Raw genomic sequence first — 25,054 nt, 5'->3', positions numbered from 1 at the left:
GCTTGGCGAGCCAAACCCATGCCCCCAGTGCTGCGTTGCCCAGCTTAGCCCCACGGCAGCAAAGCCAAGCTATGGGCTAGCATTCACGCAGCTGCAGCCTGCCCTGCGCTTTGCAGCCAGCAGTGCCCAAACAAGAGCTCTTCTGTTTCTGTGCAGCATGGCCAAGCTCACCTGTGTCTTTCCACCAGCAAGTTCAAAGGGACCTGGCTCTGTTTAACACCTCGAGGCATTTATGAATTAGCAGACCATGCTTTGAAACAGTTAAGCACTTATTTTATTCCCAGTGAGAGCAATATGCCCAAATGCATCTCTCCAAAACTGGAGGAAAGAATGAATACCTAGTTGGTACACATCAAAATTACAGACAAGAACAGATGACACAGACTACCAGAGAAACTGTACATTCCAATGAGAACTGCTGACTTTAATCCAATGTGAGACTTGAGGGGCAGCACGGCGTAAGAAATCAGATCTGAGGAAGTCCCTACGCCCAAGACGGTAACTCAAGCCTGCAAATCCTTGTCCAGTGCTTTGGACTGGACACTGATCACTCCACAGCCTGAGATGTTAGAATACCCTTAAAATAAATAAATAATTTTAAAAAAGCAGAACAATTTTATGCTTCTCTTTCAACAGTACTGATGGCAGGTCTGAAACACAGCATCAGGGAAACCACCAATGATTCCTCACAGGAGGAAGAAAACACCAGGATTTCTCAGACCTGCAGCAGCAGGTTGAATCTGGGTGTTGCAACCTGGCATTTTTCTACAGACTTTTGGTTTTCAGACTGAGAACAGCCCTTTAAGTATCGCTTAGAGAGTTATGCTGAATCCAACCTGTCTTGAAAGAGTTGGATTTACGCAGATGACAGTAGTCTTTCAAAAAGCTTGCATGAAATTTCCCACTGTCATTAGTGGGTCACTAGCTGAGGCCCATTATGAGATGGGGAGCAGGAAGAGAAGGGCACCTCAGTAGTCAATGACAGAGTAGTTAAAAAGCAATAAACACTTTCAGCCTTATACAAGATGTTCAGACTGCAAAACCGGGAGATTAGCTCAGCATAGTTCATGCCAATCCCACACGGTGCCTGTTTCACAGCTGGTCAGACCAGTTTTTAAAATGCAAATTTAAGTCATGCTTTTTACCAAACTTCAGGAGGGGTCACACCTTCACTATTGCACAGGCATATTTCACTGGGAGGATGTGAGGAATATCCCTTTGCAACTGCAAGGGATATTCCTTAAAGCAGAGTCTCTCCCAGAACAGCAGGGTTACACATTTTTACTTGTTTCTAAAATAAAACTGGAACTCTGTCAAAGACCAGCAGTGCATAGGTCTCATCTAAAAAGCCTGGCAGGTGCAGCAGCCTAGGGACAATGTGAAATTTTTTTTGTTCCAAAATGGTTTTTGGAGGAAAACCAAAATACAAGAGCAATTTTTCTAGAAATTAGTTTCTTCTCTTTTCCCCACAAATACTTAGGTTTTGGTTTGGGCTTGAGGAAACTGGAAGAGATTTGGCAGAAAACAGAAAACATTTTCATGGGCAATACAATTCATATTCTCATGCGAGCAAAACACATCATTAACCGAAATGGCTGAGGAGTCCCCACCGCACCACAGGCCTTCATGACACAACTGCACCTCCACTTTCCCATCAAGCACTGGAGCACAAACAGACCCAAATGCTCACACCCAGTGGCTCCAGCAGAACATGGTTTCTGGAATAAGTTATAAATAAATAAACATGACATGATTATTAATTCATTAAAGGCTACTTTAGCCACTACTCAACTGACAGACGCTTCAGCCTCAGAATTTCTCCATGTTTCTGAGATCTAAAGCTCAAGGGCGAGAAGTGGAAGTACAGAAAAGGCTTGTAAATGCACTCTAAACTGCCTGGGATTGGCAGAAGTGGCATGTGAGTACAGACCTGAGAGCGCTCAGTAGTCTGCTCACAAGTGAATCAATGTCCAGATCCTCGGGAAGACACTGGCCCTTGAGGCAGGAGCAGCTCCAAGACATTGTCACTCTGGGTACGCAGAGGGACCCAATATGAAACCCCATTCTTTCTGCCAGGTGCTACATCATAGCTATCGCAGAGTCCTCAGTGCTGCTCTCCTGCTCCAAGCCCACCCGGCGGATGGACTCCCTGTATTTCTGCCGTCCCAGCTCAACAATGGTTTCGACCTCATCAGCAATGTCCTGGCGGCCACTCTCTTTCATGGCTGTAATCAGCTTACCCACACAGTCAGGATCCTCCAAGTTTTGCTGAGCCCATGAGAACAGCATGTCCAGGATCTGCTTATCAAGGTCCTCTCTGAAGAAAGGGGGAAGCGCAGAAGTAACCAGCACACTCTCCTGACTGACAACCTGAAGAGGCCTTACTGGAGTCCTAGTCCATGCCTGGAGCCCCAGAGAAGCCATCCAGACACACAAAGCACCCGGTGGGCCTGCCTTTTCCCCACCCACCATACAGGAGTTGCAGTTCCTACACTAGAATCTCTCTAGATTTTTTTTTTTCTAATGGAAATATCAAATTAAATGATTCTGCTTTTGAATGTAAATTCCCCACAGGAATAGTAGGTTAGTCATAGCAAGTCTAATTCTCTCCTACCGCTCTGGCTTTTTGGTCAGACTGCATGTCCCATGACGTACCACAAGCTCTTTTTGAATAAAGATGATATTCACAATCAATGCCATAAGCCATTGCTCATTGTCAGAGATGGAGTCTGGCCAGGAATCCAGATCACAGAACAAAACAGGAATGCGACTCATCAGAACTACAAAGGTCATCAGGTTTGTTATTTCCCCGATTGTGTTTTTCAAACTTAAAGCTTTGTTTTATAACAGCAAGAGAAAATAATCAGTTTTCGATAAAAGAGGTAATGTTTTGAGAAGAACTGTTAGTCAACCCATCTTTTATCTGGTGAAACAATTCCAGTGGGAAAACTTTCAACCAGCCAAGCATTAATTTATACTATTACACTGCAGATAGATATAATGCACTACTCTTGATCAGTGTTGTATCTTACCTGTTATTGTATCCTATGCGCTCAATCTGCTGATAGGTCAAGCCCAGGTTCAGGCCAATGGTCTGCCAGTCAGCTCCCATGCGCCTGGCAATGCTCAGCAGGTTTGCCTGGGTCAGGTAGCCAGTCTCAGCACTGCCCAGGTTCAAGGGAGGGAAGGAGAAGCCATTCAGGGGGTGGGGATTCTCACCCCAGCGGGGTTTCAATCGCTGTGTCACAGAGGAAAGAGAGAGAGAACGTGCTAAACAAATTGGTTTTATACAGGACAATATCTGGCCATTCAGATTGCACACTGAAATATCTTTCCTCCCGCCAAGGAGGAAGGAAGATCTTGGGGCTGAACAGTCAGGCTGTAAAAAGCAAGGAGCGCTCACACTGGCAATGACCAGCAATGCTCACTGCCTCTGAAAATATCAAATCATAAAGTACACAGTCATATCTCACACTGGAAATTTCCTTTCTTTACAGAGTATTTTTCAATGAACTATCTCCCCAGAATATATTTGCCTCGGCAGTAAGAGAGCACTTAGTCTAGATGTGTAGTTGAGGTTGCATGTGTCAGAAAGGGATGTGAGATCCTGGCACGTGATCTGAACAGAAGCATTCAGCCTACAAAGGTATTTATTGTTTTAAGCTTCTCAAATATCAATTAAATTTTACAAGCAAAAGTTGCATTTCTCACTGCAACATACAGAGCAGCCTTAAAAGGCCAGTGGCTCACACCAGAGTACTTACACTCAACACTTGTATTAAAATCCAGCCTACCTACCTCATCCTAGATCTTCCTTTTTTCCTGCTGCATGAGCTGTGTGACTAAGAAATTTATAAACAAAACAGACACTTCCTTTAATTACAGTGAGCTTCCTCCTGTTCTACATCATTCATTCAATGGATCCACCCTCTCTGACCACCCATCCAACAAGCCTGTGCTTGACAGAGAAGATGAGTAGGAGAGATGGAGACCACTCCCAGCTGTTTGTGTTCCTCTTTTCAGAAGAGCTCATGGAGAGTGGGAAATCTCCATGGTTGGGCAGCCATTTCTTGCAGTCATTCATTGCATCCGTTCTTATGGAGGAAGACAAAACTAGCTGAGCAGCAAGGCCGTGCTTTTACCCACCTAAGTTATTTCTTTTTTTTAGGAGACAAAAAAAACTCACAGGCAGTTTAATAGGCAGAGTAGCGAGCCAGAAGGAGTCTGGTCCTTTCCTCCTCCTGCTGGCATCTTCAGGGATGCTCTTGGGAACTGCCCCTCGGTAGAAAGAGACCTTTGCAAACAAAAAGCATGCAGTGAGGCTCAGATTCAAGAACACTGGCCAAGCCTGATTGCTTTGTCTTTCCTGTCTGGAACAGAATGAATCCAGCATTTCTCACCTATCCTCTGTTCACAAACATGGCCTCCCAATGAAGTGCAACTGGGAGGAGCACAGAGGTTCTGCCATAAAGTCTGGACTGACTGTGAAGACACCAAGAGTTAATGGCAGGAATGTAAGTCAGAGAGCTAAGTGATGAGTGATCCTTTAAGACTACTCTGTGATTATTCAGGGTTTAGTCAGTGAAATGCAAAGCCAAGGAAAAGAGGGGAGGGAAAAGAGTCATACCTGGCACTCAGAAATTATTATTGGGAACATCGTAAAAGCAATGATGATGATGGCCATGGAGGAAACAAATAGTCAGTGTAACCAGTTGCTCACCTGGCCTTTGACAGCTTGGTCTTTCCTGTCTACAGGGGAGGTCACATAGATTTCCTTCATGTTCTTCAAGTGAGAGTAAAAAATAAACGAGAGTCGTCCATCCACGCAGTCGGGGCGATCTGCGCAGAGAAGCAGCAAATGCTCAACTTGTGTAGAAAAGCGTGCAGATTTTCGAGCCTGGCCAACAGCCACTAGCAGCCTCCATGCTACTGCCTACTCCTACTCATGCCTGAAAGGAATCTAACACCCTGCTTCCTCACCGGGTGAGACGGGAAAGCAGAAAACCCTGGCTGTGGAGAAAGCAGGTCCCACAAGTGAAAAAAGGTAATGGCCACAAGGTGGAGATCAAGTTCAAGAATGGAAGGCAAGGCAGGGCAAAGCATTCGGGGGGAGCCTAGTCCATCCTTGGCCCATTCCTCTGTCCTAGGTCCATTCTACCCCTTGGAGGGCAGAATCAGCTGCAATAGCATCCTGTCATGCATAAAAATAGGCCCCCTATCCCTCCACCATTTCTGCAGTGGGTGCTGGAATATGAATATAGCTAAATGGAAAAAACTATAATCAGGTACAACACTCATATGTAATTATCTAGAAATTAATTTAAGAGTCCAGCCTAAATCAGGACAGAGCAACAGACCCTGGCCTCACAAACTCCACTGAAAGACCAATGCACTTCAGTATTCTTGGCAGTGCTGGGTTAAAGGCTGGACTCTATGATCTTAAAGGTCTATTCCAACATAAACAATTCTATGATTCTGTGATTCATAGAGTTAAGCTTAATTTACACCAATGAAACTGAGCTGTACGCCCAGGTTTTGAAGAACATGGCTCAGTTTGCAGCTGTAACAGGTCCAGACACATTGGGGCATAAAATATCATCTTGAGTTTTGGTCTTGCTCCCTCTTTTCTTCTCTTCCAGTGGCTCCATTTGGGGGAATTTTTTTTTTGCTCTGGATTATTTCAGAAATACCTTCTCTAATCAAATACCATTATATGTGTTCTCTCAGAAATGGGCAACATTAATTAGATCACCATGGGCATTCCAGAGTTTTGTCTAAGATGCCAGGAAAAGGGCATAGATGGCTGCAGTAGCAGATCAGTCATAAAATAAACACATTTGGCTGTTGCCCTCTGCAGACTACAACAGCATGAGAGGAAATGAAAGCCTACAAAGAGGACTTTCCTTCAGAAAAGTAGACACAAAAGTTGGGTGACCAGAGAATATGACAAGTTCAATGTCCAAGGGCTAGCTGCTGTGAGTAGTAGGCAAACTGGAGGCAGAGAGGAATGCCATGGAGTACAGCCCCCAGCAGATACACACCTAGGGCTAGAGAAGCACAGGAGTTAGAAGCAGAAAGGAGCCCAGTGCTGCCATACCCATATCGATGCTGATGCCTCGCTCAAAAGCTGCAAAAAATTGCTCTCCCTCAAACATCTCCACCATGTCAGATGGCTCAGGTCCTCGATAGCGGTCCTGCAGCTTCTTCAGCACTGGATCGACCTGACAAGGATGATGACACAGGACTCCATGTTTGATCTGAAGCACATCTGTCCCCTGACCCATGTCCCTACACCCATGATGTTCCCCACACCTTCAACAGGGGAAGTCCATTTTACATGGGAAGGATGTAAACAAATGAACACACACCCACCCTCCTATCCCAGGTACGTTTACTACAGGCAAGGAAGTGTTTGTGGTTACCCTATTTCTCCCCTCCAGTAAAAAGCAGAAAAGCCTATGTGGACTAACAAAGATAGGCCATCCCAAAGCTGTCAATAAAAAAGCATTTTCAGCAGTATCTCTACATTGTAACAGGTCAGTAACCTTCAAAGACAGGGAAGGATTTCCTTGCTACCTTATCTCCCTCACAGTATGCCATTAAAAGACATTTTTTCTGCAAAAAGCCACATGCTGCAATAGCACACAGCTGAGGACACCAGAAAGCTCATTTTTGCTTTGCAGCCTGCAATCACACTGGCAGACCTGGGGTCTCAGAGGCAATGCAAGAGTTAGCCCAGAGCTGAGGTGTCTATTCTTCTTCCTATTTGTAACAGTAAACCTTCTCTCTCACCCCACCAGCACCCCTAGCAGGAGTACAGACACCACTGAACCTGTCTCACTGTGGGTGCCGTTGCTGCCTCCTCTGGAAACAATTTGAGCCCTGAACCCAAGATATAAAGAATCCTTATAGCTGTTTATGCCTACAGGTCATTTCAATGTTCTCCTACAGGAGAACAAATAAAGAGCAAAAGGAGGAACCAGACCAGAGGATTGTGCAGAGAGTTGGATACGCAGCCCAGTTCTGGCAGCCTGATAAAACTCTCACGTCACTGAGCTGCGCTGTCTGTCAAGGTACACGCTCTACAAATGCAGATGCACGCTTGCTTTGCTGCTGAGGGCTGGTACCCCTAGGGCAGAGGCAGCAGCAGAGAGTGAGCCCTTCCTATCTCCTGAGAGACCATCAAGCCAGGTTAGCTCAGGCTAACAGCACAAACTAACTTGATGCTGCACTGAAGCAGATTAAGGAAAGCTCGTATGTTCTGTTCCACTGCTTGAACGGTAAACAGCAAGGAACATCGGGAAGAGTGAATACCATTTCTAGCCTCTCCAGCTGAAACCGAAGCAGTGCTTCTGCCCACACTACTAGCCCACGTCAGACAAGTGACTTATTAACCTTAATATCTTTGACTGAAATTTAAACCGTGTTTTGCCTCATGTTTGCTGGACACTTACAGCATGCAAATGGCCAGCTACTGTGTCTAGCTGATTTTAGCAGCCCAGTCTACAGAATGTATATCCAGCCACTGCTGCACAGAGTGAGTTTTCCTTCTACCCCAGCTCACAGTGAGCTGGTATCACACTACCAACACAGTGTGGTGACAGCATACCCCGGCCACGACCTTGGGGCAGCAAACAGGACCATTTGGTGCACTGCTGCCCTGATGTCCTACAAAGGGAGGCGCAGGAAGCTCAGGAGCAAGGCAATGGAAGCCAGTCAAACCTTGTGCTTGGGGACACACTGTAGCAGGACTTGCTCGGGGTCCTTCTTCCTCTGCAGAGCAATGAAGTTCACCTGGTACATACGCAGCCGCTCATAGACTTTCTTGGCAATGCCTCCAATGTAGGTCTTGGTGGTGTACCACAGCCAGTACCTGGCAGACAAGGAATTAAGAAAAAGGAGGGATCCTGCCTAGTAAGAGAAGCCAGTGTCACACCCACAAGACTGTAAAAAGTGATGGGTAGAGATGAAGTGCTAAGCTTGGCCTGATGTGCAAAGGGAGAAGGTAGGGTTAACGGCATGAGCCCTGATCAGTGTGGGAAAAGCAAGGCAGAGGAACATCCCATCTTTTCCTCAGGACTAATCCTGCACTTACCAGGAGAAGTGGGTGACTTCAAACACCACATAGAGATGGGTGAATTCCAGCACCACCTGACTAGTAATGTCATCCCAGGTTTGGCCCTCCAGGTCACCATGGAGAAGATGCAGCCTTGACCGATCCAAATTTAGCCCTTAAAGACAACAAGGATCAAGAGATGCTATATGCAGCAGAAGCCTTTGTTCATGGCTTTACAAACCTAGCCACAGTCTGGGGGGATTCACTATTGAAAAGCACCAAATTAAGACTCATAGCCTTCTCTTCAGCACCCAGAACTGAATTTTGGTCAAAGAAGAGCAAAAATAAAAGGATGATGCTACTTCAACGTTTCCAGGATAGTCTGGCAGAATATGCAGGCTTAAACTGATAGTGTGCTGATTGCCACCAACAGATTAATTAGACAATTCCTATCACCAATATCTAGGGTTATTAATTAAGTTCCATCTCTTTCTAAAGGTACATCCCACAGGCTTTTCTATCCTGATGCACTTCAGACATAAAAATGCCAGGTGGTGTTACAATGAAGGCCAAGCCGTACCCAAACATATTTTACTTCTTCACAAGAAAGCCAGGAAAGGTCAAAGAAAATAGGAATTAGGAAACACAGGATACTCAGCATGCAAACAGAGGAAACCTTGGCGAGGCTGAGGCTGTTTCTAGCAATATTCAGGGTGGGAGATGGCTTAGTGTATGATCATACATTTTTAACTGCAGTGGCTCAGCATCAGATTCATGAGCTGGACCTGAACTACCTTCCGCACCACCACACTGCACCACCACTCACTCAGCATATGCACCTTGCTGCTCCTGCAGGATAAGCAGCAAGCTTTATTATTACAGGAGAGGCAAACAAAAATCCCAGCTTGCCATTCATGGCTTTCCACATATGATGTTTCTCTTTGCCAGTTTTGGGAATAAACTCACCTGTGAGCCCAGGTGGGAGGGGCAGCTGAATTCTCACTGGCCTGAGAAAATCCACCAGGGAATCCTGGGAGAGGCAGAGCAGGGGACTGGCTCTGCACCCTGCATCGGCTGTGATTTCCTCTATCTCTTCTGCAGAGACTGGCAGCACCTGGATGTGGAAAACAATATGGAGAGCAGGGCAGTCAGGCAAATTCCCAAATCACTTGCTCAGTTCCCCCAGCACCCAGCAGGCAGATGCTGCTCCTGGCTCAGGGGCCCGTGAGAAATGGAAGCACAGTGAGTGAACTTTGGCTGAAGTCTGCTCTAATACCAGTGTCAATGTGGCAAGCTGGGACAGCCCAGGGTATTACAATAGCATTTACCACTATCTAGCAGCTCTACAAAACAATTATTTTTAGTGGGGTGGCTTTAGAATTACATCCACAGAAATTATTTCCCCCTAGTCTCACTCACTAAGCTGCTGCAGCAAGAGCTGCACTAAGGCTTACTAAAGCTTGTGGTTTTTAAAGCATGCATACCTGCAGCTTGACGTTGCGAGTCTCTTCAGTGACTCCAGGAGGAAAAGTCACTTTGATGTTTGGATCCACACTGGAAAAGAGCAATGTCCCCTCTGTTGGCACTTTGCATTGATTTTGCACAAGTCGAGACACAACAAGGAACCAAGAGAAGTGGAGGACACTACAGTGAGCCACATGCTTCTGTAACGGAAGACAGGGAAGAAAACATCTAGGCATATAATGCAGTACAATAAAGGCAGGAAGCAGCTGGGCAGGTGAAAGCACTAGAACAGGGATGAAGCACAGCAGACTGCAAGTTGTCACCTTCAGGAGACACACCTCCACAAGAGAGGAAACCTGGAGCTGAAATCCACTATGTTTTATAGCAGCTGGTCAAAACACAGCTTGGGAGGTGTTTCAAATGGATTCACTCTTGGCTGGGCAAAACGGAAGAGGGGAAGGGTAATAATGTGTGTCACCAGTCATTCCAATCTGCTTACCTTTGACTTTTTCTTCTGCTCCACTCTTGTACTCAGATCACTCCAGCTCTGCCCGCTGAAGGTCCGAACTACCACCTCACGCTGACGAAGGGTTTGAGGGGAGGTGTACGGCATCCAAATCTGTACCTCCTGGCAAAAAAAGCATTCCTGTGAGACACCAACAGAAAAGATAAAACCAAGCCTAGCTCTGCTCTGTGGCTTCCTGTGCAGACAAGAAGGGGAAAGGCAAAGCACGGCCTGTACGCAGGGAGTGGAAGAGGAGATAGGAACCTGCTCTGTCCTGCAGCCTCCAGGGAGGTGACAAGAGATGTCAGGTTTGCTACACAGTGTGGCGGCAGGAAAAGTTCTGCAGCTTGGGGGCAGAAAGGGCCAAGCAACTTTTGCGGTGAGTTGCTGTCAGCCTCGACAGGTCTGGTGGCGTAAGTACTCACCAGCCTGAATGAAAACCACACAATCAGGCTTTTGGGGAAGGATGTGAACCATTCTCCTTGCAGGCTAAGGCCAAATGCTGGAACAGCATTTATCCTCTGGCACAGGAGGAAGCTTGTGAGTGAGGAAGGTTATAGCTCAGCTCAAGTGGGAGCAGTGGGGCAGGCAAAGAAGCCAGACCAGCACAGTGCCAGGAAAGCTTGTCCTTTCTGAATCTTTGTGGCTGGGCTTCTTTGAAAGGCAGTCCTGCAGTTACTTAAAAGCAGCAGTGATGGGCGTAGCTGTCTCAAAAGTCCCAAGAGACTTTCTCAGAAGACTCCGCCAAGCTATTGCAGAGGCAGATTGATCAGGAGGAGGCCTGGATGTGTCCTCACCTGCTGGAATTTGACCCCATGGGGCTGCAGCTCCAGGACTCTACTTAGAAGGACATCATGGTGTCTCAGCTTTACCCACTGAGGGTCCGGTGCAAGGGTTCGGAAGTAGATCCGCAGAGGGTCAGAAGCAGCCCCCGGTGGAAAGCAGAAATGGATGCCACAGGCCAGGACCACTTTGCAGCCTTCAGAGGTGACAGTAAAGCTTCCAGAAGAAATGCATGAATGTATGACACTGTGCAATGACGTCAGCCCTCCGAAAATCAACAGAAGGATCTCCTACCTTGTGTTTGACTGGCCTACTGAGGACATAAGCTTCTATACATACGTGCAATACCCACCACGCACCGATCTTGACTTGGAGCTTGTTACACCACTGTAATATAAGTACTTAATAACAGAGGCTTACCTGTCCTCTCCTGATGCAAGGAAGAATCTTCGTAGCCCTCTGGCACTGGATTGATCTGTGGCAATAACGTTTGGGTAGGAGAAGAAGACAGGTTACTTAAATCAGGATAGAAAAGGAAGGCTGAATTTGCATTTTAATTTTGGCTTAATCCTAATCTGACAGTCACTAACAGAACCCTGTTCACACTGCAGTAGGCTTCAGATCAAGCAGCAGCAGGAGGACAGGAAGGAACCTAGAGGTCCCAAGACACACTAGAAGTACTGACTCTCCCCCAGGAAAACTCAGAAGCAGGGAGAATTAGAAAATATTTCAATTTACCACCCCTGCAACTCTCAGGGCCTTGTTTGATTGCCTGGGGCCAACCCTGGGAGTCAGCACTTGCTCTTGTGAATGTAAACACTATTGGGAAACCTCGCTCATATTCCTGCTCATTCATCACCTTCATCTTGCACAAAGAGCTGCTCCTCTGCAGCCTGGGACCCACAGGAAAGCAGGAGGTAACTGCATGGCAAAATGAGTTCTTATTGCTCCCAGCACCTCTAGCATGAGCTACCACAGCCTTAGGGCCACGCAGCAAGTCCAAGAACTGGTGCTCACCTCTGCTAAAAAGGCTGGACCCTTTTAAGGGCCTCTCCTGATCCACTTCCTGTGAATCCCATTTTCGCTTTCACTGTAAAACCTCTCCTAGCAAGCCAAATTCCAGGGACCACTGAGCCCTTCGGACTAGGCTTGGGCTCATAAAAACAGAACTAGTACTGTCTGTATCCTTACAAGATCGTAATTGTTCCAGACAAAAAAATACCGATCTGATTCCCCCTTTCTTGCCTTCTCTAATCCAAACCCATTCACGCCATGCTGGGCTGAGGGAGGGAACAGCTGGGCAGAACCCACAGCAGCAGAAGCCTTACAATTACCATCCTGCAGGGATGGCTCCGTTTCTCCTAAGGGATTGCCTCGGAGACGAACGAATGGTGAGGTCTGGATCTCGGGGGGGACAGCACGGAGGCAATTGTTCTGCAGATCAAGTCTGGACAAGTTGGGAAGGCTGGCAAGCGAGGCAGGGACCGTCACCAGGAGATTGCTGTGGAGATGCAGCCGCCGCAGAGACTTCAGATTGGCTGCAGGTTAGAACAAGAAGTGACCCCCCATCCATGCTGTTAATTGCATTGCACATCAGCTCTAACGCCCCCGCCGCTCTCCTCATCACGCACACACGCACAAAATAAGGGAAAAGCACAAGATCCCAGCATCCCTTCAGCTCACAAAACAAAGGGGTCCAGGGAACTAGCCGAGAGGCAACGCAGCCTCCTCTCTCCTCTGCTTTTCAGCATCCAACTACCAGTATCGATATAAGATGCTTCTGTAACAGCATCAATGACAACCCCAGGCACAAAGTAATACAGGACCCAAGAGCCAGGAAGCTGGGCAGAAGTCAGAGCCCGGTTCAGTGGACTGGTCCACACTGGACAGCATGATTTGACACCCAGATTTGCATCCCACTAAACCACAGCTCTTCTGTTTCCAGTTCCAGATGCCACCCAAAACCAGCCAGGCCAGATCCTCGGCTATTATTGTAAATTGTATTGAAATCTTAGCAGTCTTGCTGATCCACAGAAGCAGAAAGCACGGTCCAGAAAGTCATTAATGCTCAAGGGGACTGACTGAGCCAAGCATCTTTCTTCTGGGTATCCCTTCCATTTGGCTCTAACATAACAGATGGTTTGTGTTAACAGCTCTGGGGACAGAGCCCAAGGGCCTCAGGGGTCCTAGACTGTATCAAAAACTCAGTAAGTCTATGTCCTTCTTTTCCTCTAGAAAATACATACCAAAGGAGTCTGGGACGCTCGATAAGCAATTCCCAGAGAGATCCAGCTCTGTGCAGTTACGCAAATTCCCGACTTCTTCGGGGAGGAATTCCAAAGCATTTTCAGAGAGATCCAGGTCCTGTAGCACTGTCAGCTCCCCAATGCTACGAGGTAAGTTCTTCAGCTGATTTTTCATAGCAGAGAAGAAAGTCAGTTTGCTCAGACAGCCAAAGTCCTCAGGGAGCGCCACCAGGCTGTTGTGGCTCACCAGGAGCACGCGGAGGCTAGGGAGGTGGAGGATGCAGCTAGGCAAGGTGGAGAGGCTGTTGAAGCTGAGATCCAGGTGGGTGAGACACCTCAGGTTCCCAGCGTCGGGTGGTAAGCTTGTCAGGGAGCCATGCTGACACGAGCCAAACTCATCCCTGGCATGGCCACCTGGGTGTGGAGGGAAGGGGAAAAAGAGGTCAGTATGCTACAGGGATACCTCACCGGCCCCACGTAAGACTCACAGGGACCCAGAAGATGGGGATTTACTGATCACATTGAGCAGCACCGATTACAAAGCATTCATAGAGAAATGGGGTTTCTCCTTGCCTCATTTTCCTGATCAGTGAAAGCGATATAATGGTGAAGACCTTTTATGAAATCAAGAGATGCTACAGTCAACCAGTAAAACTCTGCTGAACACGTCTGGAGTCACAGGTCAGGAAGCGCCAGGCCACTCCACATATCTACCCCCCTTCAGCAGGGTGGCCGATACCCCTCCAAGCCTCCCACTCTCCTTCCCCACCAGCACCAGTGGCCAACACACAACACTTTTTGGACTAAGGAGACATTCCTTACCCTCCAGGCTTTGCCCATGCTGTTGAGGGATGAACAGCCCTGAGGACTGAGATCTGCCCCTGCAAGCCTGGAGAGCAGATGTGAGGAAAGCAGTGAAAATGTGGGGAAAAAAGCAGGTAGTTCAGTATTGTGTAGGCCAGATGGCGCAGTGAGGAAAGGATACGTGTTCCCCACCCCAGCTTGTGACAAACTGAAGAAGGTCTGCACCCATGGAAAATAAGTCAAACAAACAAAAGGAACCTTCCAAAACTCTCCATTCCTTCATCGCTTTCCACTCTCCCTCCACTGTTGCCTGTTTGTATACACGTACAGCAGATGGCACCAAACATTTTTTATGCTGCATAATGGTGAAAAATGAGAACAATCAAACTAACAGACACACATTGCACTAAGAAAATCTTAGCAAACTATTTTATTGCATTTCAGGATGCTCAGGGTGTACATCTCACAAAACAAGCTTGATAAAAGCTATGCCATTATCCTCACCTTACTAAAGGGGGAAAAGACAAATGAAATTATTCACATGAGAAATCTGTGGCAGATATAGAAGCAAACTTCAGTCTTTTCAGTTTTCAGCTAGAATCCTGAATTCTGGCCACAAACTCCCCCTTTTTTTCTCTCGTTTCTTTTTTAAAATCCACCTCCCAAAGAGCAAATGATTCAGTCTAAGAAATTATACCATTTGCATTGAGATCCTCCTACAATAAAGAGACAAGAAAGTCAAAGAATGATCTAATATTTATAGGTCTAACAGTTACTACAGCTTGCCAAATTATGTGCACACCTGAGTCATGCTTTTAATAAATGTTGAGCAGTGTCTTCCGGTCTTAAACGTTCACTGACACTAAGAAGGATTAAGCTAGGATTGATGGAGATGGAAACACAGCAAAGACAGCTCATTATACTCCCAAAAATGAAAGAGGGGCCGAATATCTACCAAAAAATTAAACACCTTTCAACCCCCCCATCCTTGCATGCATAACCACGCAAAAAACCCGCTCTTCTTCTAGAGGATGGCTACAGAAAATACTGCATCATCAACCCAACCAGACTCCAAAACCTGTTCCCCAGGCAGCTGTAGAAACAAAGGAAGGAAATAAGAGTTTAGGACCTGTATCTTATTGAAATCTGCATGCAGCTCTGAGCAAGGCTAAGAGCTAAAGCTGTAGTAAGGGGCACCAGAACAAAAAAAATTCAAGGGCAGTTTGTCCTGCAGATGTGGAGAAAAGGGTAAAAAAAATTAAGCTGAGCTTAAAAGAGTTGGATGGTGATGGGCCCAGGAATTTACCTTTGAGCACCAGGGACTTCAGGTGCTTCAGATGAGGAAGGATGTCCAGTGTGGTGTCAAGGAGGCGATCGTTGCTGCTGAGCCGGAGGAACTCCACCTGGACCACCTCTCCCTGTCGCCCCTCGAACAGCTGCAGGAACCGGTGGCAGCCGTCAGGATAAACGTCCAAGTTCAGCCTGTTGTCGGCAAGGCACAAGCCAGCAAGTGCAGGAGCCCCCGAAGCCCCCTCCCCACACTTGTCCCCAAGCCCCAGAAGCTCTGCCATCTTCTGCGTTTAGTCCACAGGGTCCGGACATGCTCTGACTTGCCAGGCAGGCAGGCACCAGCAGCACTACGAGGCAGCTGGGACAAGGAGGAGGAGGAGGAAAGATGGCTCTGAAAGAGAACACAAGTGCACAATGAAGTCTTCCTGCCCCGGCCCAGAGCAGCTGGAAAGTTTATAATCACAGCAAGAGGGCAGGATGGATTACACACTCGTTACCAAAAGCTTTGTGGGCAGAGAGCACAGAAATTCAGGGTGATGGATGCTACACAGGCTTCTCCTCCTAGGGAAAACCTCTGAGTTTCCCTAGCCAACATCCCAGCAGAGAACAGAGTAATTACCCACCATCAAAATAAATAGCAATATTAACTTTTAAAGACATGAATGTAAATGCCTATGCCTTACGCAGATTTCAAAGTGCCTTAGCGGGAAGCTTTACAAGTGGAGGGGAAAACCGGGGCAGGGAGCAGCAAGCCAGGAGCAGAGCCCAGAGGCTGCTCACAGGCTGCAACATCAAACCCAGCTGTGAAACTGGGTGCCAATGGGATAAAAGTGAGTGTAGATGAAAATGGACAAAGGGCAGCAGAGCCAACGTGGCAGGGCCAGGGAGAGCATTAGAAAAGGCGTGTCCGTGATACAGGAGCACTGGACTGTGCATTGGGATGGGGGCTCTTGCAGATTTGCCTCCACAGAGATGCTCTAACACAGCCACAGCCAGCTAGTCCTTGTTTCCTCCCCGCACAGCACCCTCCACAGATAAAGAGAAAGGGGAAAAGCAGGTATCACATAATGCATGCTAGGAAGGATTTAAACCTAAAGGAGCAGAGGTATGAAATTTGAAGAAATTAACTATTCTTCTGCCACCTTAGTGTGAAGAAGCCTTCATCCACCTAGGACTTTCAAAATCACCTACTATCATCACAGCACACTGGTAGTCCAAAGATGAGCAAAGGCACCACACTTGTTTTTATACCAGTAGTCACATACTTCCAAGTCCCCCACTTCCTGTTTTTTCCACTTCCTTTATCTTCTGCAGCTCCTCCTGAGCATGGCAATTAAACTAGCTTATGGTATGAATATCAGGAGTTCTTTTCAAACCCTGTCATGGATCAAATAGGTGAACAGAAGTTTCTTTTAAGTGATGCAGAACTACAAAACACTTGTAACAGCTTTAATGTCCGAGGCCAGCAGAAGCAAGCTAATGCCCCTGCAACACCCTGAGGATCAGCGCTTTTTACTGTTAACCTCTGGGACATGGCAGCACTGGTGTTCCCGAGGCACAGTCTGGGGGAGGCATCACACCTGGCTCCCTGAAAGAGGAGAAATCTTTCGGGCACATAAAGACAGCAAGAACAGGTAAATGGGAACTTTAGTAAAAAAGTATTCCTTACAAAAAGGCTGTACACAACACAAACACAGCTCTCTTCCAGATACACATAAGCAAAAAGACCATCTGCTACAGCTTGGTAAAGCTATTGATGGTGAAGGAACCACAGGGCAGCTCTGAACTGGCCAGGCTGGAGGACATGGGCAGGCACCCTTGTGCACAGGCATGCACACGTGCACATACGCACACGTGCACGTACACACACACTCACCCCAGTCTTCACCTGCCCTGCCACCAGCTCCGGCAGCACCAGGCCCCGTTACCCCACAGGGCTCCTGAGCAGAGGCTCAGCCCCCTGGGGACACCCCCCCCCCCAGCAGGACTTACAGCCGAGCAGCAGGGCCACACGCGCCGTGCCCCGCTGAGCACTGCCTCGCTTGTCTCACCCCCTCCGCACCCGGTCCCTGGGTCACAGACCCTGGGTCCCGAAAGGCCCGGCCGCGCTCGGTTGGGCTCAGCCCGGCACAGCACTTCCTGCAAAGTTCGCCGGCAAGCTGCGCTGCCGGGGCGGGACGAGCCGGAGGAGGTGCCAGATGCAGCGGGACAAGGCGCAGGCAGCTCTGGGAGACGAGACCCAGGCGTCCCACTGTCACAAAATGCCATTTTCCTAACGCCGGCCCAGCCTCGGCACCCCAGCTGGTCCCAGCGTGAGCTCAGCCTGCAGGGAGCGGGAGGCACGGGCAGCCTATGGTGTTATGCTCATTCACTGCAAATCCAGGGAGAGCAATGCAGCAGGGGCTGCAAGCCTGGCAGGGCACAGGGCTGAGCACTGCCGAGCCAGCCCTCGAGCCACCCAGGGCCACCGGCTCTGCCACAGCAGGGCCTTTGCCGCCCGCCTGCCCCAGGAGCCTGTAGTCCACTGCCTTGCTGCAAGGGATGCCATGTGGTCCTAACACCGCATCCCAGCGCGGCCCCATGGCGTGTGCGCTACTCTCCATTTTGCTCCCAGGGGCAAAGCCAGGTTTTCCATGACAGCGAGTTTCTGGCCGGTGCCTGGCTGCTCTGGCATGGTGGTGCTGCTGCATTAGTGCCCTGAGAGGAGCACTCCTTGCTTACAGCCAAACACAAGCTGCACAGTGCCCTGAGGAAATGTCTCTTCCCAGGGGGAGTCAACAGAAACCACTGGCTGTTTCTCTCAGGCCCTTCCTCAGTTAGAAACCGGGAGCCTGGGTGTTCCCTGATGGCACCAAAGTTACCAGAGAAGCAGGAAACGCGCTCACCCGCATGGGGGGTTTGTAGGGAGACTCCAAGGCGGCAAGGCAGGGCTAGCCAGGACCTCCTCACGGCCCTACTGCAGCGCTTCTGGTGTATTTAGCCCCTGGGGATTTTGGCACAATATTAACTTTTTGCTATTCTTCATTTCCATAACCCAGGGAGGCCTCAACGGAACCGAACCAGGCGGTAACTCCCGCAACCCCGCGGCGAGGCCTTGCCACAGGGCCACCTGCTGCCGGCCTCCACGGGCCGGGGCAGAAGGGCTGCTCCTCGGCGGAGGGGGAGCCCGTGCTTCCCGGGGGACCCCGCCAGGGCAGGGCCCTGCACTGCCACCGCCCGGCCCGCAGGAAAGCCGCGGTTTGGGGGGAAAAAATGGTCCTAAAGCGGGAAACCGGGCCGCTGAGGCGGCGGCACCGCCCGCCGGCCGCGCCTCCTAGCGCCGCGCCTCACAGCCCCGCGCGTGCGCCCCGGCCGGGCCCGCCCCGCCCTGCGGCGCCGACAGCACGGCCCGCGGCTCCCCATTGGCCTGCAGCTCCCCGCCGGCCAGGCCCAATGGCAGCCTTCGTTGTTGAGGTGTGACGGGAAGAAGGTGTTGCAGAGGCACCACCCCTTCCCTTTGGCCGCCGGGCTGCCATTGCGAACGCACGTTCCGGGTCTGTCTCCCGCGCCGCCTCCTCCCAAGTAAGCGCTCGCCGGTACCTTATCCCCCCTCCCCCGCGGGAATGGTCGCTCCCGGTCCAGCCCGCGGCCCCCAGCGCGGCTTGGGCGAGACTACTTAGCGCGGGAGGGCGGGGGGTGGGAAATGGCGGCCATGTGCTCTCCTGGCCTGGGCCTGGGCCTGGGCCTGCGCAGGGCCGGGGCTGGCGGGGATGCCGCGGTACCGGGGTGCCGACAGCCTTGGGCTGGGGCGGCCGGCTGCTCGGGCTTGGGGCCCACAGCGGCTTTGCGGTGTGAGGGGCTGGCAGGGGCGGTGCGCGGCCTGGCGCGCCGTGGGCTTCTATCTATAAGCCGAGCCAGGCGCCGGGCCGGCGGGGAGCTTTGCCTGGCTCCGCGTTCCCAGCGAGCGGGTGAGGGTGCTCCGGGCGTGGGGCCGGGTCCCTGGCACCAAGAGCCGGCTCGCTTGTTTTCCAGGATGCGTTACGTCGCAGCTTACCTCCTAGCGGTTCTCGGTGGCAACGAGTCTCCCACCTCAAAGGACTTGAAAAAGATCCTCGACAGTGTCGGCATTGAGACGGACGATGAACGCATGAACAAGGTGGTTTTGCCTCTTAATTCCAGATGGCCACGGTCTGGGCAGCTGCAGACATTGGAGCTGTTTCCTTGGTTCGGTGTTTCTTTGGTTGCCTCTGTGTTGACTAGTCTTATTTTGTTTAGGCGCTTGCAGACATTACCTGTGTGATTTCCAAAGCACTGCTTAACCAGTCAGAACTGTTTTTACAACACTTTTGTGGAAGTCTGGCTTCCTTATTTAACACCTGCCCTCCACAAAGATCTCTGGCAGTTGTTGCTGACTTCTGACTGTTCAGTTTAATAATTTTCAATGTGATGGTGGCCACAGATAAGTATGTATTGAAAATAATTTATGTTCTGACATAATGTATAGTTTGCACTTCATGTTGCATTTTTGGCTTTTGGTCAGTATCAGTTCAAAGTTAGTACTTTTGAAGGCCTGATATTCAGTAATAAAGTGTCATTTAGTGTACTGCAAAGAAGCATTTGTTCCTTCACCAAGAAACATAGACAAGTTATAACGTGGACATTAAAGGTATTCAATAATAATATGTAGGAAAAATTTGGAAATTAGTGTTGAAATGGTTGTGTTGAAAAACAGGTTTTTTAAGAAGAGAGTGTCTTAATTAAAACGTTTCTTGGGATGTGATACTTTCCAGCCTTGTGGATTTAAATGGTCATGGGGGAAAAAAAAACTAAAGAAACTATCTTATCACCTGCCCCATAGTTGTATCAGAATGTTTCCAGGGAGGTGGGAGAAAAACTTGAGTTACTTTCCCAGTTGGAGACAGTGTTTTACCACAGGCCCGACCAAACAGTGGGTTGACTGAGCTGACAGCGAGGCCCTTATTATGGTTTGAGATGTTGATTTGAACTTGTGGTACTCCTGTTTAAGCACCAGGTCTTTGGGCTTTGGCTTGTTTACATTTGTTTAATACCTTTATAAATTAATTGTTTTCTCTGGTCCTCCAATATCCAGAAAGCTGCTCTGGAATGTGTTTTGCTTGTGATTAATTAATCCTTTTCTGTTTGCATTGGCTGTATCTTATGCCAGTGTAAATCTAGTGAAGTCTTAAAAACACCTTCCCTCCAGACGAAGCAAGCACACAGGCATGACGTTTTGCAGATTGCACACTAAGCAGGAGGTACCTCCTGCTGAAAAGCCCTTGTTTGAAGTCCTTTGGCTTTGGCAGTTCAGCAGTGTTCAGCACTGACTGCTGGTAGCAGGGATTCACCGGTGAGGTCTATGGCATTACTTTTTTTTTTAAGTGCTTGGTTGCTTTAGCAATTTTTGGGTTTTTTTGCTTTCCTCGTCCCTGGCTATAGGATGGTAGTAAAACTGAAGTTGGAACTCTGTGTTCCAGTGCAAGGATACAATAGCCAGCTTGGCTGTAACATTTGGTAACGCTAGGAACAGGACCCTGTGGTTTTTGGTCTAGGGCCCAGTGCTTCAGAGCCTCCCAGTGGGTATTAAGCAAGATATGTTAACAGTCCCTCAGTGACTAACAGACCATTAGTGGGGTTTCCTACTTGGCTCCACAACATCTGTGTAGCTTGCTTTCTGCAGGGTCCTTGGGTTCACTATGAATTTATTGTAACAGATTTCATGAAAAACCTTTCACAGAAAAGTATAAAAGCCTTAGCTGAAGTTTTCGTTGCCATGTCCTCTTCCTTCCATTGAGAAACCAGCAATGCTGGGGCTGTGTAAGCAGCAGGATGAGGCATTGCACGTGACAGTTAATCAGTGCTTGTTTAAATCTAGCTTACACTCATGCTGTTTTAAAACTATTAACATTCTAAACTTAATTTACACAGGTTATTAGTGAGTTGAATGGAAAAAACATCGAGGATGTCATTGCTCAGGGTAAGTACAGTCTCTGAGCATCACAGATAATTGCCTCTGCTACTTTGGTAACTTAGACCCAAGAGCATAAATTGGTGCAAACTCCGTGATTATTCATCAGTGTAGCTTTGTCGTTGAGGACTTCCATGTTGGATCTTAGCTGAAGTGACCAAAATCCAGGTCCATTCTCATTCCCTGCAGGTTGGTGCCAGTACCTGCTGGGTTTTGCTTGTGGACAACATTAAACTGGAGAACTTCAGCATGTATGAGCTTACTGGTAGTCTGCTCATGATGTGGTTTTCTGGACATGTTGATTGGAGAAAGAATTGGCGGTCCTTCAGGTTCTCTGGGAGACTTTTTTCTTTGTGTTTACCCACTTCTATGGGCTGATTATGTAAAACAGGAAGAACAGACTGTTAAATGTAAATTAAGTGTCATTAAGGGTACAGCTACACCCTCTGCAATTAATACAAGTCTCTCCAGTACACATCTCCTGGAGCTCCCCAAGTCTGGCTTTTCCTTTTCTCCAAGATAGGACTCTTTGAGTGCTGACTTCTGCAGGAACTTGTGCTCTTACCCGCTGGCTCTTAACTAAAGTTGGAACTTTTAACATTAATTGACTGGGTCATAGGGCTGAAATAAAGCAGAGCTGAGGTAGTGCAAAGGTTTCTGATTAATTAATTTCTGTATTTTTTGCAAGTGTGTAAGCACAAGGGAACTTTTAGGCATATGTTTGCTTAAAGGTTGCCGGGACTTTGCCTGGCGTTGCTGTTAGGAGAGCAGTAACTGGACATTTCTATCCACGGGGTCTGAAGGCCGAAGAGAGCTGTTATACATGTGCTTACAACACACTTAGGCTATCTCGTCCTGTAATACTTTTTCTTTAAATAAATTGTTTCCTAGAACATACTGACATGCATATGAAACATGTTTGTTTACTTGGCTAGTTTATTAGAGCTTGAAGTAACAGGGAATTATTTAGAAACTGATTCCCAGAAACTGAAATACAGGCAAACGTACTGTGTACGTGACCTCTGAATGCCCAGGGAGCCTTGGTATGTGAAAGGCAGATGCCAAAGAACTAGCTAGCCTTCCAAAGATGAGCATAAATCAGTTTGTTAACCTCAAAGGAGATGCAATAGGGTTCATAGGGTGCTGGAGAATTGGTTTAAAATACTGTGCTCTTTGCCATAAGTACATCTCTCCCCTCACCCCCTTCTGTCCTGTGTGATACAGTCATGCCCTCACAGTTCTCTATACCATTAAAAAAAAAGGTGAGGGAGGGGGGAAAGCCAGTGCTGCTTATGTGTTATTTTTGAGGTATATTGAAATCATCGATTTCTGGGCTCTTAATGCTGCATTCAGAAAACACCATTTTTCTGTATATGTAAAACTGGATATGTTTGCCATATTTTTATATGACAGTTTTGGAAAAAAATGTTGAATTCGTGTACAGAAGAAAACTTACTAACAATGTGCTGCTAGCGTTCTTAGCATAAGCCTTAAACTTCAGGGTTTTTTACAAATAATAGTTTATACTTTCTTAATCATGAGCGCAGCCTCTTGTTCCTTTCAGCTAATAGAGACAAGTTCAGTCCATGAGACATAGTACCCGTTCTTCTGCACTCTTAGTTTCTCTTCTTTTTCACCATACCTCTGTGCTTGCGATGAACACTTAAATACTTCCTCTTCTGTCCCATTCAGGCAACGGAAAGCTTGCCAGCATGCCGGCCGGGGGAGCTGTAGCAGTGTCTGCTGGAGGCGGCTCTGCTGCTCCTGCTGCAGCTGCTGCCCCTGCTGCTGGTGAGTATGAGTGGAGAGGCACCCTTACAGGGCAGCACTGGTTTTCTGTGTTAAACTGAGTCCAAATTTCACGGCCTTTCCGCTTCAGCAGTTCACTATATAACTGAAGTGTAAAATGGAACAGTTGCTTTTCCTTTGGGAAATCAGAAACATTTGCTCTTTTATCTACCTTATGATTGTGCTGGCTCAGAACTGAGAATCAGATGGACTTCACTGTGTAAAGCACATCCCTTCAGCAGTAGTGTGTGCATCCCTTCAGTGTTTGTAGTTAGGTATTGAAAGGGAATGAGATGAACCGTGGAGGGTGAAATACCAATAATATGGGAGCTGAGGGCACCAAAACCTGCATCTCAAAAATCTGTCATGCAGAAAGTATAAATACTGACCATTGGCTTGGTCTTTCTTTTCCCTGCAGCTGAGGAGAAGAAAGAAGAGAAGAAGGAGGAATCTGAAGAATCTGACGATGACATGGGATTCGGCCTATTTGATTAATTATTTGTTACAGAAAAATTATTAAAATCCTTTGTTTAAAATTTTTTTGTTACTTTTATTATATACATACAAATGCTGTTGGATTCAGACAGCTGTTCTTAAAATAGCTCTGACAAAGCTTTGATTTTTGTCTCTGTTTGAACCAGGTACATGAATTTTAGGACAAGCCGTGGGACTGTGCTCTCTCTGAGTGCTTAGGAAATGGCTAAGCTGGTGTGACCTGGCTGCTTGTTTGGACACTGCTCTTTCTTAAACAGTATGTGGAAGCTGAATCTACCTGATGTTAACTGTACTTTGCCTTCTCTGTACTGTTTTGCCATCCCGATTACTCAGAGCCCCATCAGTTCAGCAATAAAAGGAATTTTATTTTTCAGGATCGGTTTAATCAATTCCAAAACAAGCCAAACTGAACAGACAGCAGGTCTGAATTTGTCCAGAAACATTCTAATTTCAGAGCTAGTTATAAGTTATTTTTAAATACCTAAAAGCACAGATTTCATTGTTATGTCAGATTCCCAAGGTCTAGGGACAACACTAACAATAAAGTGCTTGATTATGCTCGGATTTCATGTTACATTGATATGCACAACATAGAATCTAACAAAAAAGCCAATAGTGCATCCTGCTCCTCATGGGACACTGAGAACCTTGTAAAGGTGCTCTTCATACTGAACAGCTGTTCTGGGTGTAGCTGAATTATCAGGACACAAATCGCCTTGATCTGAACAAAAAGAAACTATTTTGTGAGGGGAATGGTATGTTTTGAGTACTGAAATTGATCCCCAGTGTGCTGAGGAATTATCAGCTTGGGAAGACTAAATTTTGCTTGATTGTTTTCTGCTAGAAGATGGTTCTGGCAGGCACCTTACCCTGACGTCTGCTGTGGTCTTTGGCTGTTGCCATAAGTAGGTACATGTGATGTACAAGCAGCACATGATGATCTTCCCATGCCAAGTTTCCATAGGTAGTGTTGGAAAGAGGTCTAGGTGTGCTGGGGCAGTCTATACTGTGAAGCTTTTCTAACATCGTTGCGGTTTTTTTGGGGGGGGGGGTAAAAAAAAAAAAAGCATTAGCTGATACAGCTGTGTTGGTTATGAATCATTGGACAAAGCATGGCAAGTACTTCTGAGAGGAGAGAGGGTGAAATCCAAGTAGGAAAAACTATTTTATCTCCCTGTGGTGTACTCAGAGAAAACGCCCATTACTTGATAGCAGCCGAGGGAGAGGGTTGTTGAAATTCAGGTCTTCAGACCCCAAAATGGCTGGGATTTTAAGCAACTAGCCCTTGGTGCCCTTCTGTGCCTGCTGCAAGGAAGGGTTACAGGGGGTAACGGTGCCAATACCTTTCATCTACTTCGGCTCGAGTCCTAGCAGGGTGACCTTTGTGGCAGTGAGGAAAACTGCTTGGGTTTGCTCTAGTTCTCCGTCAGCCTGGTGATGGCCGTGGTTCGGCACTGGGAGGGGTGTGGGTATACCTGTGGTTTTTTCCTTGCCAATTTCTTCATTTCAGATCAGTGGAAAAGAGTTGTTGGGTGTGCTTTTTTCTGAGAGGTTGCCCCCCCTACACCCTGCAATACTGCCTTGCTTTGGGGCTGCCAAGCAAAGTCGGTGTTTTCACAGGAAGGAACTGCCCTGTCATGCCACTCGGCAGGGTTTTC

The 25,054-nt window shown here is 47.8% G+C and overlaps 2 protein-coding genes across 4 annotated transcripts; one reads left to right on the top strand and one right to left on the bottom strand.

Annotated features, from left to right (window-relative positions):
* Positions 1-251: 251 nt before the first annotated feature.
* On the bottom strand, positions 252-18,455 carry PIDD1 (p53-induced death domain protein 1). Of its 3 annotated transcripts, none has more exons than XM_055813538.1 (16): positions 18,034-18,455; positions 15,165-15,539; positions 13,055-13,468; positions 12,137-12,346; positions 11,229-11,283; positions 10,823-11,024; positions 10,020-10,148; positions 9,541-9,720; positions 9,023-9,170; positions 8,096-8,231; positions 7,723-7,873; positions 6,098-6,221; positions 4,721-4,839; positions 4,187-4,294; positions 3,033-3,238; positions 252-2,317 (listed from the first exon to the last, which is right to left on the bottom strand). In XM_055813538.1, exons 2-16 carry the CDS (start codon positions 15,427-15,429, stop codon positions 2,080-2,082), a joined length of 2,685 nt encoding a protein of 894 aa, XP_055669513.1. In that variant the 5' UTR covers positions 15,430-15,539; positions 18,034-18,455; the 3' UTR covers positions 252-2,079. The 3 variants fall into 3 exon arrangements, with proteins under 3 accessions (XP_055669513.1, XP_055669514.1, XP_027640823.1); XM_055813539.1 differs by lacking the exon at positions 18,034-18,455 and adding an exon at positions 17,141-17,533 and having other exon boundaries at positions 12,143-12,346; XM_027785022.2 differs by lacking the exon at positions 18,034-18,455 and adding an exon at positions 17,141-17,532.
* Positions 18,456-18,576: 121 nt separating this feature from the next.
* On the top strand, positions 18,577-23,769 carry RPLP2 (ribosomal protein lateral stalk subunit P2). The gene is made up of 5 exons (XM_005236306.4): positions 18,577-18,709; positions 19,160-19,283; positions 21,074-21,122; positions 22,806-22,904; positions 23,320-23,769. The coding sequence occupies exons 2-5, from the start codon at positions 19,161-19,163 to the stop codon at positions 23,394-23,396; spliced, it is 348 nt and encodes a 115-aa protein (XP_005236363.2). The 5' UTR covers positions 18,577-18,709; position 19,160; the 3' UTR covers positions 23,397-23,769.
* The last annotated feature ends 1,285 nt before the right edge of the window (positions 23,770-25,054 follow it).

The sequence above is a fragment of the Falco peregrinus genome, chromosome 9 (genome assembly GCF_023634155.1).
Source record: "Falco peregrinus isolate bFalPer1 chromosome 9, bFalPer1.pri, whole genome shotgun sequence".
In the NCBI taxonomy this organism is placed as follows: Eukaryota; Metazoa; Chordata; class Aves; order Falconiformes; family Falconidae; genus Falco; species Falco peregrinus.
Note: the sequence above shows the minus strand (reverse complement) of the source record. Positions and strands in the feature narration are given on the sequence as shown.

Excerpts from the sequence above, each read along its gene's own strand:
- PIDD1 (XM_055813538.1), bottom strand. The coding sequence starts at position 15,429 with ATGGCAGAGCTTCTGGGGCTTGGGGACAAGTGTGGGGAGGGGGCTTCG. Across the intron at positions 12,347-13,054 it reads GAGCGTCCCAGACTCCTTTG|CCAATCTGAAGTCTCTGCGG; the intron begins GTATGTATTTTC and ends TCTAACCTGCAG. Across the intron at positions 4,295-4,720 it reads ACCAAGCTGTCAAAGGCCAG|GTCTCTTTCTACCGAGGGGC; the intron begins GTGAGCAACTGG and ends TTGTTTGCAAAG.
- RPLP2 (XM_005236306.4), top strand. The coding sequence starts at position 19,161 with ATGCGTTACGTCGCAGCTTACCTCCTAGCGGTTCTCGGTGGCAACGAG. Across the intron at positions 21,123-22,805 it reads CGAGGATGTCATTGCTCAGG|GCAACGGAAAGCTTGCCAGC; the intron begins GTAAGTACAGTC and ends TGTCCCATTCAG. Across the intron at positions 22,905-23,319 it reads AGCTGCTGCCCCTGCTGCTG|CTGAGGAGAAGAAAGAAGAG; the intron begins GTGAGTATGAGT and ends TTTTCCCTGCAG.